At 30.9% G+C, this 20,859-nt stretch overlaps 1 protein-coding gene and 1 non-coding gene across 2 annotated transcripts in view; one reads left to right on the top strand and one right to left on the bottom strand.

Moving 5' to 3' along the window:
* Positions 1 to 20,859, top strand: part of Dscam4 (Down syndrome cell adhesion molecule 4) — a 234,479-nt gene that overhangs the window by 202,782 nt on the left and 10,838 nt on the right. Inside the window, exons 10-15 of the mRNA XM_088198032.1 lie at positions 1,925 to 2,069; positions 2,141 to 2,403; positions 9,492 to 9,653; positions 11,840 to 12,151; positions 12,230 to 12,349; positions 12,889 to 13,062. Of these exons, the coding sequence (XP_088054158.1) occupies positions 1,925 to 2,069; positions 2,141 to 2,403; positions 9,492 to 9,653; positions 11,840 to 12,151; positions 12,230 to 12,349; positions 12,889 to 13,062 (1,176 nt within the window). The remainder of the gene's footprint in view (positions 1 to 1,924; positions 2,070 to 2,140; positions 2,404 to 9,491; positions 9,654 to 11,839; positions 12,152 to 12,229; positions 12,350 to 12,888; positions 13,063 to 20,859) is intronic.
* TRNAP-AGG (transfer RNA proline (anticodon AGG)) lies at positions 16,285 to 16,356 on the bottom strand. The gene has a single exon. It is a non-coding gene; the product is annotated as a tRNA-Pro (tRNA).

Genomic DNA, 20,859 nt, shown 5'->3' with positions numbered 1-20,859 from the left:
TTTAATTCTACGAATCCATTAAAACGTCGTGCAACTTTCGCGGCACGTCTATTATAGTAATTTGTGAATTAGCCTAACAATATTTTTAATTGTTCATCATTACCAAAAAATATGCTTTTTTAATGTTAATTTCACAGATGCTTTAAATAATAATCTTCCATACAAAACTTGTTTTCATAGTAAAAATTAAATTTATTTAAAAATATTTTTACATTTATGTTCGTATCTTATAAATTTGATTTTTAAGTTCCATTGAAAAAAGTAAACTAGTTTTATACGTAATTACTGTTTTCATAAAGCTTATAATGTTTAAAAATACTATCGTTTTAATAGTTACTAATTTTCGTTCTTAATTTAAATTTACAAATATGCATTTTTTCCTTTTGGAAATCGATTCTATCCCACTGCGCGTCGGAATGAGTAACTTCTAATTTTCTCGGACGACCCGGACTGCTCATTCTCTCGTTCGAACACTAAAGTATGGCAAACAAATGGCGTTCGGGCTTTCGCTCGTTCGTGTAATGCATTCTCGAGTTGCTGCGTTTTCTTTTGCAACAATTTGCGGAAAAGCTCGAAGCGCGCGTGTGAACGTACATAAAACACGTACGCGTGTGTGGAGTGCTTTATATTCATGGGTATATGTGTGTTCGAGTGTGTGGTTATACATCTCCTGAGCGCTATTGTTTCTTCCGATCCATCAGTAGATTGAATCGTTGAATAGTGGTGGCCTATATAAGCATTTGTCACGATAGACGGTAAAATACAACTAATTCAAATAAGTGACAATACTTTATTGGCACAGGGCTCCCTAGAAAAACGAGGAATTAAAAAAACATAAAAATCTCATTGATTATTGGCGGCATATACTGTGTATCTTTTAAATAGGATATAATATGGCTTTCATTCTTTGGTATCTATTATATTTATAATAAATTAAGTACATCTTTGTACAAGCCACCAATACAATATGTTTGTTGTTGAGCTTAATCTAATTATCAGTACAAATTTTAAAACACAAATTTTAACGCGAAACTATAAATAACAGATTTGATTTATTATTTTATGCTAATAAACATAGTATTCTGCAACTTAAACATATTTTTTACATTTATTATTAATGATAAGTTCAAGTTTGTAAGCCGAATTTGTGACTTTGCAGACAGATTGATGGCGACAAAGCTGATATCAATTTATTTTTAAAAAACACATACATATATAGAGAATTTTATTCTGTGTTTTAGGGGTAAATTGTTTTGTTAAGCTCGCAACATTCTTAGATGTCAACACTACAACCCAAGCGTGCACACCGCTACCGCTCTGTCATTATTTCCGCTTCGTTCGTCGCTCTAAATACCTTTGTGTAGATTCGTTGAGAGTTATTCATGGGGTGTAAATGTTCTGACCAACTGCAACACAATGTCTGTACAACAGTTTTGCTTTAGATATTTTATAAGATATTTCTAAAATAAATAATATATATTATTTTTTTAATTCACATGTTCGTCCTATATTTTAATTCTGACCGTATGCTATTTTTACTTTAACTATTTAATATTAATTGTGACCAGACGGTAATAAAATTCTGATCGAGATTTGATTTTTTTTCTGACCCAAAGTTAATTTTAATTCTGACCATTTAATTTGTTGCCAAATAAAAAAAATATATTTTTCCCTTTTGAATAAAATGATTCTCATTCTAAAAATATTTGCGCAGCAACTAAAATATATTTAAAATATATATAAAATATAAAATTATTTCAGATATATTATATAAACATAAAAAATAAAATTAAGTTGTTTTACTAATTCATGAAATAAATGCTTAAGATACAATCAAGTTGCAAAATCATTTAAAAAATAACGTATTATTTACATGATATATGATACACATATAATTACATTAATGTATCTTGTTTATTTCTAGTATCCAGCCCTGAGCTCGTATATTGGTTCTCGGAGCAGACTCTCAAGCCAGGACCTCCGATCTCGTTAAAATGTGTAGCCATCGGAAGTCCTCCTCCACATTTTACCTGGACCCTCGACGGATTTCCCCTGCCGGATAGCACTAGGTATGAGTTATGTAATATATGTATATACATACATACATATTTTTAATTCAAATATATTCCGCCTATTACAGGTTCCTGGTGGGCCAGTACGTGACTATCCACGACGATGTCATTAGCCACGTGAACATCTCTCAAGTGAAGGAGGAAGATGGCGGAGAGTACACGTGCACGGCCAACAACAGCGTGTCAAGCGTGTCGCATAGCGCAAGAGTGAACGTGTACGGGCTGCCTTACATAAGGGAAATGCCCAAGGTGACTGCCATCGCCGGCTCGGATCTGGTCATTAAGTGTCCGGCGGCTGGCTATCCGATCGAGACCATTACCTGGGAGAGAGGTAATTATGAATGCCCTAACACAGCCCTTATCGTCACGTGCGCGTTAATTATGGCAATTCCGAAATTAACGCTAGGCCCCTATCTGAGGGCAAAATCTCTGAAATTAATTTTATGTGAATAGTTATGGAAAGTGGGAAAGTTAGTCATTGTGCATTACTAAAAATATTAAAGCTATAATAGTCATTAGACATTATATTCTATTTTTTAATTTTTCTCTTTATTTATTTTTTATTGCATATTTTTGATTTCAACATTATAAAAGTCTCACTTAAAGAGTCCTATATCTTATAGCAAAAAGCTAGGTTTTATTTGAAAGTTACATCTTTCATTTAGCTGTAATATATATTTTCACAAATTTATGTACAATATAGAAAAACTTTTAGGTCATTCAGTATATATTAACTTATACTGTTTTAAAGTGTCATATTTAACATATTGACGCTTGTATTCGCAAAATAATTAAATAATCCTCGAAACCCAAAGTTAAGGGCAAAATTACCGGGGGCAATATGAAGCAACTGTGTCCTGCGAGACTTGCTAGAACTAGGAGCAAACAACCCCAATAAGGCGCAATATTATATTAATAACTTTATATTCGACAATATGGTAATTGACCGACGGAACGCATTAATCCTTAATTAAACCTCAATAGAATACATAATCACAAACTACTTTTGGTTGCTTATACAGGACGATTCACTAAGAAGTGCAGATCTAAATAAGAATTATATTTTAGTGTTAATCATGTATTTATCAATATTTATACATCAACTGTATCGCTAGTTTAATTTCGATATAAAAATATAATTTATTCTTATCAATATAAAAGTGTAACACTGTTGTATTATATGTACATGGTTATTGGTGTATGATGGTGAAGAGATTGTATTTTTATATTTTTGAAGCATTGTAATACAAGTGGTATTTTTTTTTCTTGAAAAAGGTTTCCAAGACTGCTACGTGCATTCCACTTTTAAATATGACACAATAATGTCTTTTCAAGAGAAAAATACGGTCAAGCAATTTAACTTTTCTCAAGATTATCTTTTCAGGTCCGCGTTGCGGGCTTGCTAGGACGCCGAGTATTTCGAATTTGCATACCGCGCAAGAATGTTATGAAATCCGTTTTAAATTCCAAAACGGATTAGGAAAATTTAATTAGAGATAAAGCCCCGATCGATGCTTGGCTAAAAACTCGGTTCTCTGCTCGTTAGCATCCACGTATTCGCGAATAAGCTCGGCTCATCCCCACGAGAGCAATTTTCAGAGTACGCGTGTGTTTATCGAATTAGATTCCGACCACTTGCTGGTCGGATACGTTTTCTAGTGTTGTTTGTTTTTTTACCTTTGCGTGATACTCTTTTTCCATTACCGACGAGTTGCAAAGAGAAAAGAGAGCTTCGTGATAAAAATAAATGCTGCTGAGAAGAGTGCATTATTAAGAAAATTAATTTCCCACACTGCTCCTTTATTATTTAACTAATCTTTTTCACTAGGTAGTAAGCGACTTATTTTGTTTTAATATTATTATCAACATTGTAAATCTACCACTAAAACAATGCAGTATCAATTTTTAGACTATAAGTCTGATATTTGTAGACTCACAGCTCAGACTGATATTTATTCCAATAGTACATATTTATTTTAATATGAATCAAACAGTTTTTTGGGTTACAAATTTTTTTCTTTACTGAACTTTGAATGTTTTTTGCGTAATAAAATTATGTGGCAAAAACTACTGAAATTATAAAAATTTTCTTTATGTTCCGAGTATCCCTCGCAACACAATTAATATTTGCAGTTTTAATTTATCCAGAAAATTAATAAAGTGTAATGTAAGGTAATATCAATTAAATCTGATCCTTTGTATGATATTATATAATACATGTACAAATGTAAAAAAAATATTTGCGCTCACAAAATTAAAATTAGCAATGGTTATATACACAAATAATCATTTATTTATAAATAAATTACTATACAGAAAAATATAAAATTTTAGTAATACAGTAATCCTATTATTTATACATACAGTGTGAAAAAGCGCTCTTTTAATATAATAAAACACGCATGAAAAAAGTTAAAGATGGGATGAGATGTAAACTTTATTACCCATTTCCAAGAACATATCTTGCGAGATTTATTTGCATCATTTATGGAATAAAAAATATACATACATATGCGATGAATTGATGAGTGGTATATATACAAATAAATATGTATATTCATATACGTATGTTTCTATTTGCAAAAATAATTTATAGCTATAAAACGCACGTTCCAGTCGAATAATATTAATATTTTACAATACATATAAATATTTATAAAAGACCCATAAAATGAATGGAATGCACTCTTTTATATTAAAATGCCTTATCGTTAGCACGATAGCTACGTAAAATTCACAAAGCATATGATATTTAATATCTATATGTATATGGTATTCAATATATACAGATGGCCAAAAAAATATATTTTTGTATATTATTGGTTTCACTAAATTCGAAAACCTTTATCGAAAATTAGTTGATAATAGTGTTTTTATGTTAAATATGTTTAAATAAATATCGAGAAGAAAGGTGTATTTTATCAGCATACTTTATAACTATTAGATAACCAATGAAATTTTCGTAGAAATATTTTCTTTGTTGACTTTATGACAATTAAGATTGGAATATTATTGTGAAGATATTTATAGAACATTAAAAAGTCTTTCTAAAAGATTTATTTTAATTGTAAATATCTTATAGTATGAGCGAAATTATCTGAAAGTTGTGTTTCTGTTATGAACTGTTTAATTAATGCTCTTTAATCATCTACTGAGAAGTTATTATGTAAAATCAATTTATATGCAAATACCTATTTAAAATAATTTGCCATACATTTAAAAGGAAATAAATGCAATGTTTATTTCTAAAGCATTTCATTTTGGAATTCAATATATTGTCGGTCTTACGATATGGTTTATATCCGAGTGATTCCACAGTCACTAATCTCTAATGCTATCCGAGGACAATATCAAAAACCAGATAGACTTCATCCACTCTGACTTCAATATAGCATTCGTCAAAACTTATTACGAACTTCTGCTATGTAATTAAATAGCTTCGGTGTGCATTATAGCGTTTTGATATCAATACAGGCACCCACTTCGTGTAAATTGGTATGAAAAGATTTATTTTTCACGAATTGTAGATTTTTGTATATTTATTCCAATTTCAAGTTAATGCATTTGACAAGTCAAAAAGCTCGTACTTAATCTTTCAATAACCGTTTTATAAAAAGCACATTTGGAAGTTTTCAGCATTGAAATAAATTATAACGTTTTAAATGTCATCGCCATAAACAGAATCAGAGTCAGTGTTGTCAAACGAGGATCAAAAAATCATTGTTATTTTTATTAGTTTTATATCCAACGATTCTCTTAAACTCTCCTTTTATTCGGCCTATACATCTCCTTAAAACATATGTTTTACGAAAGCAAAAAGAAGCTGGTGTAAACTATTTTATGTGAGTGTATGTCATTATCATTATGCGCGTATTTTTTTCTCATAAATTACCCATTAATAAGGTAATGATAGCCATATTTTAATTAAATATGGTCCTTACCAATTCACCCAGATTCGTCTTAATTAAAATATATTTACCATCTCTATTTATTCCGGAAACCAGTAACCAACGCCCAGAGAGAGAGACACCGTGGTGTTTTGCGGTGTATATTTTCACGCTTTCGCAAGTATTATCCGCGCTTCGCGCGAACCACAGCCTCACTTCCTGCGGATTATTCCACCCAGAACCATAGTTACAGATCAGTGTGGCGTACAACCATAATTTAGTCTGATATTCGAGGGGCTTAACGCAACTACCCAATTTAACCCGCCGACGCTTAACTCTATCTGAGCGGGCAGATATTCAACGCAGAACGGGAACAGGTGGCCGGTTTTGCCCCCGAATTAATTATTATAAATAAATGCTGACTGGTAATTTGGCTGAGGCTTGACACAGCGAGTACAAATAAATATATAAATTTAGAATATTCAGATACTAGTAGGCATTTAAAGAAATACCCAGAAGACACAATTCACTGCTTTTCATATAGATAAAAATAAACCGTACATATGCTAATTCAAACAGACTAGATATATTCAGAAAGAAATAAGGACAGGACTAGTATAAAAAACACTGCTGTTTCTGCTAGGGTCTGCGTAACGTCTGATTAGAAATTCCTTAACAACTTGTATGAATATTAAAAATAAATTTATTAATCTCTAAAGATTCACTACATTCAGTAATCGGAAACATCTCTCGCTAATAGAGAATGCATTAGTAATTTTTAGTTACATAATCATGTACTAATGTCCAAAAGAAAGGGACCACTTGATCCGGTTACTATATTTGTAAAACGACATCCCAACACTGGTTTATATTGTCAACAAGCAAGACTTTTGTTGAAAATGTTGAAGTAGTGTTTCTGCGTTTTTACAAGACTTTATTTGAAATTCTACTAAAAACTTGATTTTACGAACTATAGACCCCAAGCATTTGATTTATTTTATTAACGACACAGAAAAAAAATCATAATTTCAAAACACGCAGTGCAACTATAAGCAACAAATTAAAGAAACTGGTTCAAATTAAGAATAAAAGTTAGCAGGGTTCCGGAATATATGTATTACGATGCAGTCAATTATTTGAGTTAAAAAGGATGGGACCGCATAATAGCTTTCGTTTCGACTAGACAAAAAATATTCACGTAAATAACACGCAATGAATATTTATTTGCTATGAAGCGGTCACAGGAAACAATATATCACCGGAAGACAAGAAGCACCGTAAAGCCACATATTCCCGTTGTACAATTCGACCTTGGAGATGTCACTTTCTAAAGGCGTATACATATTTCATTGTTCTAAGAAGCAAGTGCAACGATTGACTGGATGATCTCTGCATGATTGTGATTCGTCAGCAGGCTTTGCAGTTCTGAGTACTTAAGGCTGGTCTCCAATGAGAAGAAAGCAGACACGCTGACACTCACAAGCTGGGAGGGACTCCACCATATGAGCACCGAAACATAGAGGGATCAACCTCCGCTATACTTTAGCTGCCACACCAATCTACCACTAACATCATCCCTGCGCCAGCTTTTCCACGATACTCGCCCATCATAGTGACTTGCAATATATGTAATATAATCAAATAAATAATTACCAGTTTCACATGCGTCATATTAAACATTAAACATGATTTAAAGTTCATATAGAAAAATAGTTTAAAATTCCAAATAATATAATAAAAAACTATTTGAAAGTATGTCTGAAAGAACCAAGTGCGTATTACATACAGAAGATAGGCATACGTGATTTTAATTGTTTGAATAAATATTAAATAAATAAGAGTAACAACTTATCGTTATTTTTAATTATTTCTCTTAAAGCATAATTGTGTCAGGTGGCTCTTTTCTTTTGAACATTTTGAGTCATATACATTTTCTAGTGATAAAATATTTTCTAAATTTTGTATGTGATAACTTAAATATATTTAATTTTGATTTTAAAGAATAAAAATAATATAATAATGATGACACCAATATTACTTTAATACATATGTAATATTACTTCTCGTCTACAAAACAACGGATTACATATATCTAAAACTAAAATAAAAAAATTTGAGAACCACTACACAAATTTAAACGATTTGGTTTTTTGAATATATGAATACATGTTTAATAATTTCCATTATATTATGATCAACATTATTTTTATATTTAAATTTGTTAAAATATTATAAAATATAAACCTTTAAGCACCCTAACTATTTAAAAATCAACGAACGGTTATTTTTTACCTTTTGAACGTCTAGATACGAAAATCTTATTTAAAAAAATCTACACGTATGAAAACTGAAAAACGTGACTGTGCCATATTAAGGCATATATTTTACGTAACTCTACTTTTAAAGGATCAAAGTATAACAAGCAAACCTTGCGCTTATAATAACAAACTTCTCCCTTCGTGCGTGTATTTATTAGTATTATATATGATAGCATAAATCCCATTATAATATGAAATTATTTGAAGTACTTCACAAAATTACGCTAATTATACAGTTTACTTCAAAAGCACTCATGTAAGTAGTAATTTGAAAGTAAAGTAGATGTGTATTTATTATTACCGAATAATTTACAACGGATCTTGTTACATCCATTTATAAAACTTGGATATTTTTCATTCCTGAAAATAACAAACAAAAAACAAGTATCTTATTACATGCGATATATTTAGTATTTCACTATATTTCAGACACTGATTTATCCATTTTTATACATATATAGTTATTTCTAAGCATCTTTACAGTAATGCCATTCTCTCCGTAAACTATATTTATAATATTTTATTTTTGGTGTGGAAGTTTTAAGCAAATACAATAATACATTTTTCTAATAGCTCATATTTATACCTATTATTGTAGATATTTTTTGTGGAGACGCTTATAGGCCATAATACCACGTTTGATTGTACATCTAAATAACGGTAGTTGAAATATCGTAAAAAATATTTTTAAATTCCTCTTATCTGTGTATCAGTAAAATATTCTATACTTTCAAATTAATAAGTACAGTAATAAATATCATGTTACACGGCTAAATTATTATTCGTAAAATCTTTCTTAATGGATGATTATTTTTCATATTTCCAATTATCTCAAACGTAATTAAAAACCTCCATCAAAAACTTAAAAACAACTCAAACCATTACGGTTATTAAATTTCGTTGCGGATAAAAAAAATCAGTCGAGTTGAGCTGTTAAAATGTGATTATATCGATGTCGTTTTATTTGTCGCATCATTGCGGTTGTTTTCTCGTTTGTAATGCCTCGAAGGGGGAGGAAGGGAGAACAAAGGTTTCTAAAGATTTTCTCAGCAACCTGTTGAATGCTTCGATGTTTTCGAGACGTGTAAACTTCAACAACTTGAAATATGTGTGTATGAATAAACTTGAACACAAATTTAATTACTGTTTCTGAATTTGTGAGTTGTTGCATCTCCTTCAACTTAACTAAATATGTAATTGATTTATCATTTCAGATGGACAGATATTACCACTTACAAGAAGACAACGTGTGTATTCTAATGGAACGTTAGTGATAGAACAGACTCAAAGATTAGAAGACGCTGGAACTTATACATGCCAAGCGACAAACAGACAAAAGACTTCTGCTAGAAGAGATTTAGAAGTACAAGTTATAGGTATGTATTGATATAAATAATATAAAATTAATTCGTATTAAAATATGTTTATTGTTAAGGATATTTATTAAATGCTTCGTAATTCAATACATTATGTGGAATATTAAATAATTCAGCAACGGACCCAAGAAATAATCGGGTATTATATAATTGGATACCCGAAACACGTCTAAGCTCAAAATCTCCGGATCAAATTTGAGAAATGGAAATTTTAGCGTAAGCCCAAATGATTAATTTATAAATTATCAAGATTTAACTTGATGGATGATTAATTAAAAGCAATATTACAAGTAATCTTTATTTTAATAATAAACCAATTACATAAAAAAAATATTTTGAATTTTTGAATACTTTGATTGAAACTTTGTCTTATTCTCAAAACACTGAGTATTTTCTTATAAAGATAATTTCACGAATTCCCCAGTAAGATATATACATTTTTTTAAAAAAACAATCGTACAATTCTCTAAAATATTTTATTTAAATTATTTTATATGTTTTCAGTTTCCATTAACTTATAATATCATCACATGAAAAGGTCTTTGTAAGCATATTCAATTTTTAGTTATTAGTTTTTAAGTTATATTACTTTTATACCCACTACCTGCCCCCCCCCTCCCCGTGTAATAAAAATTAATAATAATATAGCGATCACACACAAATGCCCAGGTTTTTAAGGCTCTTTGTCTCAAAACTAGCATTAATTTACTGTGACAAAAATGATCATCCATCAACAAGGAAACAAGACAATAGCGTAAAGGATGGAACACAAAAATATCACGAGTTTTGTTCTTACAGTAAATATTCTCCGTCACTGAGAGAATATTTCTTTGTTGCGAAACCCGTTGCAATGCAATATGACCTTGGACAATGCCCATCAAGCGAACTTTTTTCGCTTTTTAAAGGCGTATTCCCATTTATTCTTGCTGTAAATATTTTCCGTCATTGAGAGAATATTTCTTTGTTGCGATATGGTCACGGATATACTAAATCACCGGATCCACAAGATTTCAGTTACAGTGCAATACCACCTTGGACAATGCCTATCAAGTGAATGTCGCTTTCTAAATTCCACAAGATTCGCCGTTCTAAGAAGCAGCGATTGGCTAGATGATCGCTGCATAATTGTCTCAGCAAGATTTGCAACCCTGGATATTAAGCCTGGACTTCGGTGAGGAGAAAGCAGTCACCAGCAGCCACTCAAAGAGACCAGCAGATGCCTGCCGCTCGTGGACCACATATGATCATGGACTCACACATTCTGCCGCCAGCTTTTCCACCATCGCTTGGAGAATATATTGTCGCTGCCACACCAATTATAGCTCTAAGGATCATCCATTGACATAATTTATCCACCAGCTTATTTACCACCGCTCGGAGAAAACATCTCGCCATTTATCGTCTGTCGCAACATACGTAAATATAATGTAATAAAACTCTAACTATATTCCCCCCCGGGGTCTTACTGGCTATCAAGTTTTACCCCTTAGGGTTCCAAAACCTTAAAATATTTTGGTGTTTGATTAATTATTTAAGGTTAAGTTTTGGTTTGAACATAAAATTGACGTTTCTAAACTGTCAACGAATGTAAATGTAGATCGTACGTTAAAGTATTTATAGTGCTAAGTATTAAATTTATAATAGAAACTAATTATACTAAAGTGCAATTAATTCACATCCATTAAATTATGGTATATTCATAAACTAGGTTTATATATAATAATTGTTTATTTAAAAAACAGGTTTTATTTGTCTTGACTTATGAAATGAGTACTTCTAGTATGGCTATACGGTGAAATCTCAGTATAGCAAAGCTCACGGAACCGAAGCCAAAATTTCGTTAAAATTTATTTTCGTTTAAAGATGCTGTAATGAACACAATAAAATTTGTTAAAAAAAATTATACAAAATAGGTTGAGGATCGGCGATACACTTTGAATGTCGCTTGTGATCACATCCGGCACAGTCATTTTAAAATTCGGATCAAAATATTTCGTTATACTGAGATCAGTTTTCGTTACAATGAAAACATTTTGTATGAAAGTTTTTCAGAGACAAATTGAAGATTCGTTATTCGGTATTTGTTACAAAGAGATTTCACTGTATTCCTACACTGGCATTGCTAGGTTACGAACCAAAAATTTGTTAAGTGTCTTACTAATTATTTTTTTATTTATTTGATTCAGTACCACCAAAAATCATGCCAATACCAGCTATGACCAACATGCTCAGGGAGGGCATGCGAGCGGCCATCTCCTGTCAAATCCTCGAGGGCGACCTGCCCGTGACCTTTCGCTGGGAGCGCAACGGTCAACCTGTTGGCCAGGCGAGCTACGGGTCAATGCCGACTTCTGGCGGTGCCACGGCTACCAGACTTGACGAATTTTCAACGAGACTCGTCATAGACCACATAACATCAGCGCATAGTGGAAATTACACATGTGTGGCTAGCAACGTAGCTGGAACCGAGAGATTCACGGTGCCACTCACTGTCAACGGTAAGTGGCGTAATGATTTATGGGGCTCTATATTATATCACATCACAATCCATTAATATACTGTTATTCGATATATAGTGGCTCCTAGATGGACGGTTGAACCAACCGATGGAAGTGCTATAGCTGGACAAGATGTAGTTTTACACTGCGGTGCTTCCGGCCATCCTGAACCTACAATCACGTGGAGAAAAGCAGTTGGTTAGTAAATTATTTTATTTAATATATTAAGTACTAGAAAATCGCGTTTTGTATTGGCAGTTTTTCTGTTTAAACTATTTTTAAAAAAAAATATTATATAGATATTTTAGAGCACTCACGAGAAAAATGTTCCGCAATAAAATCTGAAGTATATTTTTCAAATGGTCACAATGTGATTCAAACGCTTAAAAATCGTGGATGGATAGGGCGAATAGATAAGCAGACTTTTTATCATAGATATGCGACGGATTTTCTAGTTCTTTTGTCCGACACGTTGGATTCACAATATCAAGACGGCAACATGATCTTCAGAATTATTTTGAAAAAGTCAAAGAATAACTTATAAAAATCACATTCCTAAAGCAGTAATTATCATGAAATTAAGAAAATGTTAAAGATAAAAATGTGTGTACTTACATCGCGCGAAAATTCTGTATATTTTACTTTTATTAAACATCAAGATTAATCAGAAATAAATAATAAATGTAATGTCTCAATTAATCGCGTTTTAAATAATTAAATTATTTTTAATTCAATAGGTGATACACCAGGGGAATACAAAGAGTTTCTGTTCGAGCCCAATGTGTCGCTGTATCCAAACGGTTCATTGATGTTCACCAGAATAGGCAAGGAGAGCGAGAGTCACTATCTTTGCGAGGCAAGGAACACCATCGGCAGCGGAGTCAGCAAACTAATCTTCCTTAAAGTTAATGGTATGTGCTTAAATAATTTATTAATAATGATAATAACTGCAATTCGTAAAGCGCCACCTTGGCGTTTAGCAATATAGTCCGTGGAGTTATTGGTACGAAAAGATCATTTCGGCAGAAAAATGTCGACGATAAAAGTCGGCCGCGATAATTAATTAACAACTTAAACGTGTTTTAATTCTTCTTGTATTACGCAAAGCGTTGTTCGCAATGTTTAGTTAATGAGTTTCGGAATTTATTTTTCAGTGTTAATTTCGCACTGGAACACTGTGTAGCCGACGGTTTATAGTTCCGACGCGGAGTAATTTAATTTTAAGCTTACATATTGCGTACACATGTTGGAATTCCATTATTCCAAATTCCGATGATTTTGATTATTAATTATTCAACATCAAATCAACGCTGTTTTAATTTTGCTTTATCATAAAAAATAATGGTAAATTACAATCTAAATGTACAAATATTTTGCATTTTTTCCCAGAGCTAAAATAACTTATTTTATATATAAAATTGTATACCAATTTATACGCGTATCATTGTTTGTGATCTATTATATGATTTGGTTATAAAAAAAATCCGGTAAAATTTATTTAAATACATATTTACATTTATATGATTTGATTGTCGTGGTTCATATTTAGTACTATAAAATATTTTTGGTATGAAATATATATACAAAATAAATACAATTATTTATAGAAAAAAGTGCAATTTTCTATTAAAATATTTTTTGTCCATTAGTAATATTTTTTATTATAATAATCTAATAATTAAATATAATTAAGAAATACTGGTCAATTTAAATTTAACTTATAATTATACTCTCTTATAATAGGCCCTCAAAAATAATTTAAATATAACCCACGTACTTACAATTTTTTTTATTTTGAGACAAACTTAACCATGGATTTCTTTGGTATGGTTCTGTACGTGCATACAGACATGTGAAAGAGACAATTTATAGATCTTAGAATTTAATGGTTAAAAAGTTACTCCAACTTAGAAGTGGGTACCGTTATAAATCGGCAAATGTCATCCGCCGTTCGGTCATTTCTCCTGAAAGTGAGGTCGCATGTCTGTTGAAGATACATAGTCTTACAGAAATATTTTGTTATTTGTGCTCGGTATTATTTTAGAAAAATGTGTAAATTTGGATGAGGAGGAGCGAAGTGCCATAAATATTTTAAACAAGTTCAAATTCTAGCTGTGAAGGCAGTTGGGATTACGATGAAGTATCTTCAAAATATGTTTATTTTGAATTATATGCTTAATATGCTTAATTCTCTCAGGAAAAAATCACCGAAGAAGTACAGACAGACGTCGCGTCTCGCATAGTGCTCATACGTGTTTTAAAAATATGATAGCTATCCTTACCGATATTACTACACAATTCTGATAATTAGAGCATTGGTTAATGTTTATTCAAACCGAATTTTGGGCCGCTCGGTGACGAGCGTTTCCACTGCTACGGCGCCGACACGATTTTTATTGCTTTTGACGTGAATTTTTGGCTTCTTTTTTGCGCTTTCCTATTGGTCAAAATTCGGTTTAGATATGCTTCATTTGATTTTTAAAATATTAATAATATATATTATATTTAAATTAAACAATAAAATTTTTACTTTTCTGATATTTTACATAAATATTTATTTCATTTTGTATTTATTTAGTATATTTGAGCATAATATTTTTAAAACTAGTTATTTTTCATTTTAATATTTTTTTTAAACATTTTTTATTTTAATAATGTAATAGCTTTCTCTGTGCCCCCCGACCCCTCCCTAAGATTTGTCTACCGCCTGGCTGCCTTTTTAAAAAAACATTTTTGATTGTCCAACTAAATTTAAAATGCATTTCCTACAACATTACGTTAAGTTTAAATTTAAAAAAATGTTTTATATAATTGAATATGTATTATAAATAAGTTTAATTATGATCTTATAAAAACCTACATATATAATATAAATAAAAAAAATTAATGCATTTAGCTGTTGTTGTTTTGAGAATCCAAAAGTTTTGAAAAAATATAGAGAAAGAAATGGAAAAATATTGATACATAAAAATAAACCGCCAGACTTTATTGAAAAAAGTGTATAGCTTAAATCATTTTATAATTTATTAATGAATTTAGTTATCTTAAGCTCAAATACCAACTCTACAAATGTGTATTTTTCCTGATTATCCCGCCTTTTAAAAAGTCAAACTAAAGCACGGTTGTGATGTATTGGGTCATTCTGTGAAAATTTTGGGGCGCGAAATATGCCAGTTTGCGGTCAGTAGCCACATAATGACCGTGAATTAGTACGGTACTAAAAACGGTAATGTCCGCCCAGAGATCAATATTATATGTGGTAGCTAGCGCCTTTGTTGAAAATTTACATTTCAGAGTGGACAGTTAATCGGCGATAATCCAGCGTCTTAATCGACGCTTAACGACACGTGAGATTGTATAAATAAACGCGGATCTTGTATTTATGGAAATAAGCCAAATGTTAAAATAACGGCGACATCTCTTGTTGAATAATTTAACATCAAATTAGTTAGTGGGAAATGATGAGTAATACAAGTATCTACATACTTTCTTGTATGCGTATTTATTTTATATCTTGCAAATGTGTATCCATGCATAATATATAATGTAGTTATAAAACATATTTTTTTTTTAATTTAATAAATACTGTAAAAATAAATAAATAATACCTATACTAAAAATACGTGTGTATATGTGTTGTATTTAAGTGTACGTTTATGGGCAAGTGGTTACGCGCTTCTGGTGATAAGGAAAACCAGGAAATAATAAGAAAGGAAATTGTGGTGTAACTTCATCGCCTAAGATGGGAAATGAAGGTATCCAACACGCCGCAATAGTGTGGCAAACATTTCCGTTCATTTTGCTCGTTCATCTTCATCTTTGGATTTCACATCTCCGTTTTAGGTATTTATATATTATACATACATACATACATATCCATGTACACATATGTATATATGTAGTTATTCCGGTCATGTTTGTATGACGTGCATTTTAAAAAAAGTTGTGATATATTATAATTATGTTTTTGATATATTTACCTGAATATAAAACTGACTATAGTCAATTTTATCTTTAAGTTAATAATAATTGAAGAACGTTAAGTTATATTTTTCTTTAAAAGCTGTTAAATATTATATATTAATAATATTACTTATTATATGTTTAAAAATAATAAAATAAAAAAAACGACTGGGCTCGTCCGGGATTTGAACCCGGGACCTCTCGCACCCTAAGCGAAAATCATACCCCTAGACCAACGAGCCGGTTGGTTGTGAATCGCAAAATTTCTGATATATACGGAAGTAACATTTTAAAAACTTTTATAATCTTTATCTATTTTTTTACAAATATGTTATTATTATTATGTTGAATATAAAAATTAGCCAACGTTGCAACATATTTTGTATGAAATATTACAATTAAGTATTTAAAATGAATTTATTGATTATTAGTGTGGTTTGTTTGTTACTCGGTGTTGCTATATAGTTGCTTCCATATTTGATATTTATGTCTTTATTTTGTGATAACTTATTTTCACAGTATTACCTTGATCTGGATATATGATATATATGCTTAAACTTGGCACCATCCGCCAACTTATATCACATGTTATAATAAAAACAACAATAAATAATAGTTTTCTAGTACCTTCAGAGTAGCCATGCCACGTCACGTCTAATAAAAATATTACTTTATCTAAGTAATTTAATATTAACGTACCTTCAGCTCGACACGGCTAATTTTCAGCATAAGTTAGATCTTTTGTCTAGACAGTATCAAATATCTTTTAAAAATACACTCAAGAGAGCGCCGGGACATTTTTTGCTGCTGTTATTTCCTAAGATTACTAACGCCCACGCTCTTAAGGCATTATATTCATTACGTCCAGACGTTTTCTTTTTTGCAATGTTACGTTATGAAATTGCTTTGGTTTTGTTTGTAAAAGTTTGTCGTCCGAAGCGGGGCGAGTTTAATTCGTTTCACTTTACTTCTCTGCGCAAAATAAATAGTAAATTAGCATTTTAATCTGCAACCCGACGAGTTTCCCTCCCGCTACGCGACCCGCGTCCCCTTGGCGCACCCTCAGGAGATACCATCGGAGTAGAAAGCTCGTCTCGAGTGTTGACCGAAAGGCCGAGTCAGCGCTTCATGTCTCAATCTTAAATCATTCAGATATGCACCCCGGGGAGTTGGAAGCACCGTTGTAATGAACGATCCAATTTAAATTTTGCCACTCGTAAGTCCAGCTTCACACGGCGAGGTGATTTTGCTGTGTACATTGTTTTTAATTAATAGGTATATATGTACATACATACATATGTACACATATGCTAAAGTTCCAGCTCAATCAGATTTTAATACATACATTATAAGACTAGTATCGGTAATAATGCAAGTGGTATTTGGAAAAGTAAAATACAACGCTTTATCTATTTTTAAAATATTTAACAGAGACTACAATACCATATATGTCTCGCGCTTTTTTCTACATCTTTCTCACATTTTGTATCAAAATTATGTTTATCCTTAACTTTTTGAATTAATGAATCAATGTTAATGATTTCTTATTTTAAATTCCTGACATTATTTTGCTGTATTGTTATTACCATTCATGGAAGGCAAAGTTACAAATTATTATGAATTAAAAATGCGTGATTTTTTCGTAGTCTTGTCGTTTACGTGAAGAGGGAAGCGGCCGCTTCCTTGGTCTTGTGTGTCCCAAATTAAGTGTAACTTGTGAAATTTTTTGATGAAAGTTTCCGTCGGAAGTAAATTTTGAATGAAGTGCATAATGTGTGCTATATATGCACTTAATCAATATGTATAATGTAATTTTGCTCGTCCGCTCTAGAAGCGTGCATCAATTGCAACAATTTAGAAATGGAATTAAATGTATTGTCTTTATACACGAATCGTTTGCGTGGAGAATAGGTGTAGATTTAGCAATATTGCATTTTTTGTAACGGTCATTTGGGGATTTTAACACCTTGAAATCTTCGAAAATCATGTCTAATATATAAACATTACATAAGAAAAAAGACTAAAATAATTTCAGTATATTACGCATTTAACAAGTATGTGCGACAAGTGCTTTCTCGCGGCAATGCATATTTGCGAAAAGTTTAGTATGCAAAATTATTTTAAAATTACTTAAATTAAATATTTTTTATACAATTCGCATCTCTATAATATAGTAAAAAACTTAATTTAAATTAAATTCCATAGGATATCTTTTTATAAATATTGGAAAATGAGCTAAATTTTTATTGATAAGAATAGTTTTTTATTTAAACATAAAACATGGTATTTTCACTTTTAGATATTGCTTAAATGCTATGACGTCACATGATTTTGTTCTCAAAAAACTAAAAAAATTGTGATGAGATAAAAATACATTAAATAAATACACATCAGTGTTATACCATCTTATAATAAAAATACAGATTTGTAAATGTTAAAAACATGTTATGTAGATTAACGTATTTTTGCCTTTGTGCGTTCATATTTTTTGCTTTGTACACATTCGACACCCCTCAAACGAGTTTTCAGCTTTTGATTATAAATAATAGTTACGCGCAAAATTCTACCTTGACAAAAAATGTTTTTTTTTTAATAAGAACAACAAAAAATATTATATTGTAACAAATACTTCGTAATTATTTTGAAGGACGACTTTTTAATTTTTAACTTATATTATATTACATTCACAAGATTAAATAAATAGGTTAAAAATAATTGTTTTACAACAAAAACACATTTTCTCTTTTGTAACGAGCTTTGTCACTAAAACAATGCACAAACTAAGGCATAATATATCATTTCCAGGAAGCATTTAAATCTATGTAATTAATTTATTAAAATTAATGTATTTTTATATTATTTATCTACCAGTCAAGAATATAATAGACTGCATAAAAGTTGAAGAATTTCCATAAACCATTTAAACATTTTTCGTAAATTTGCATTAAAAAATATTAACAAGCATTACTAATTTTTTGTGTTATTAATTAATGATAATAATTATATTTTAACAAGTCTACCCTAATGGTTGTAAAATTAACGACCAAAATAATTAATTAATCGCGTCCAGAATATAATATACGTAGCTATCCATATACGTTATATTATAACGTACGCGTAAACGTATATATCAATGAGCAATTTAGTACGGGCGTGCCATTCCGCATTAATACGCATTACACCCTTTTATCCGGTCACGCGTGAGCAAAATGGGAAATTTGAGGGAAATTTCCGTCTGACCACCGTCAGGTCAATTTCACAGCCGATAAAATTTTACTCTCAACTTCTAAAAAAAAGCGACAGTGTAATCCAATTTTAATTTTAACGGCGATCCATTAGCGCAAAAGCGCTCCTCAACATTTGATACTCAACAACAATGTTGATCTATTTGAATTTCATCACCTGTGGAATAGGATATCTTTGTGCAAATGAGGGGCGAACTTTACCCCGATTCGCACCTGACATTTTTCGAACAAAAGTTAGAATATCAATCTTGTTGCCTTCTGCAATGTCTGTCGCCAGAAAGGAAGATTGATGTGTCTGCGGTGATTGTTGAGAAATTGTAAATACCAGTAAAAATCACCACCAAATATCAAAGATGTTACTCGTCATCGTTAAGAAATGTTTTTGGAATCGTTAACGTGTAATTTCATTTATTTGCACTTAATGCTCAATAATACTCCATTGTTAAACTAAATAGAACGATTCAAAGTAATGTACATTATTAATTATTTTACTACAAATAAATTACTTATTTTTATTTTATATATGTAGAGAGGCGATATGTACTAGTTAGAACTGTCTAGAATGTGAATAATGAACGCAAATTTATAAATAGTAATGTTTATTATGTTACTCTGGTGCAGTGTAAAAATATTGAAAAAAAACTTTAGCGTCTTTGTTTGATTAACTATACGGACGAGCTTTTTAATATCGTATGCAATTGCGTTTCAGAAATCCGTTATTCACTATTTTTGTGTTGTATAATTGTAATTGTTTATTTAATATTCATTATAGAAACTTACGCTTAACGTTCAAATAAAAAGTTATACATACAGCATTGGCCATATTAATGGGACACCCCTTAAAATGGTGCGTAACTCTTTACAAGTTCACAGTCGAAATATTTTAACAAGTAGTTTTACCCGTAATTCTGAGAATTATACAAAGGAATTTGTAGTTTTTAATTGCTCACTTGAATTTTAAAAAAATATTGCAGGTTAGATTGTCCAGTTTGGTTAAGTGACCTTAATGTTCAGTTGCGTGATTTCGGTCTTTATTTGTCGTTATAATTTTTTTTATTTATTAATTAATTTTAAATATTATACAAAAAATGACAAAAAAATGTAAAAGAGCGAATATATTTACAAATTTCCTTCACTCACTCAGATGCTCTAGATTTAGAATCACTTTAACGTTTATCAAAACATACAATTATATATTTTTAACTTATTTCTGACTTGTTTCTTAAGCACCCAATGCTCTAATTAAATTCAGCGATGCTTGTATAATTTATTAAAAATAATTTTATCTTAATTGGAACAATTACAAGTTTGGCTTCTGAAGCACGTCGAGTAAAATGTTTCGGAATTTAGCCACAGTGTAAAATTTTCCCGTGTAAAAACAGGGCTCTCAATTGTACACAGGACCCGTCGGTGGTAAATTGAATTTTCTCTGTACTATTTACACGAACCACCTGCACATTATTTCCCGTTGGCCGGAAAATGCTTTCTCAGGAGTTTACC

This window comes from Plectrocnemia conspersa, unplaced genomic scaffold (genome assembly GCF_051122295.1).
Source record: "Plectrocnemia conspersa isolate PC_06_02 unplaced genomic scaffold, ASM5112229v1 ptg000011l, whole genome shotgun sequence".
Classification (NCBI taxonomy): Eukaryota; Metazoa; Arthropoda; class Insecta; order Trichoptera; family Polycentropodidae; genus Plectrocnemia; species Plectrocnemia conspersa.
The sequence above is the reverse complement of the archived record's forward strand: the minus strand, read 5'-3'. Positions and strand labels throughout refer to the sequence as shown.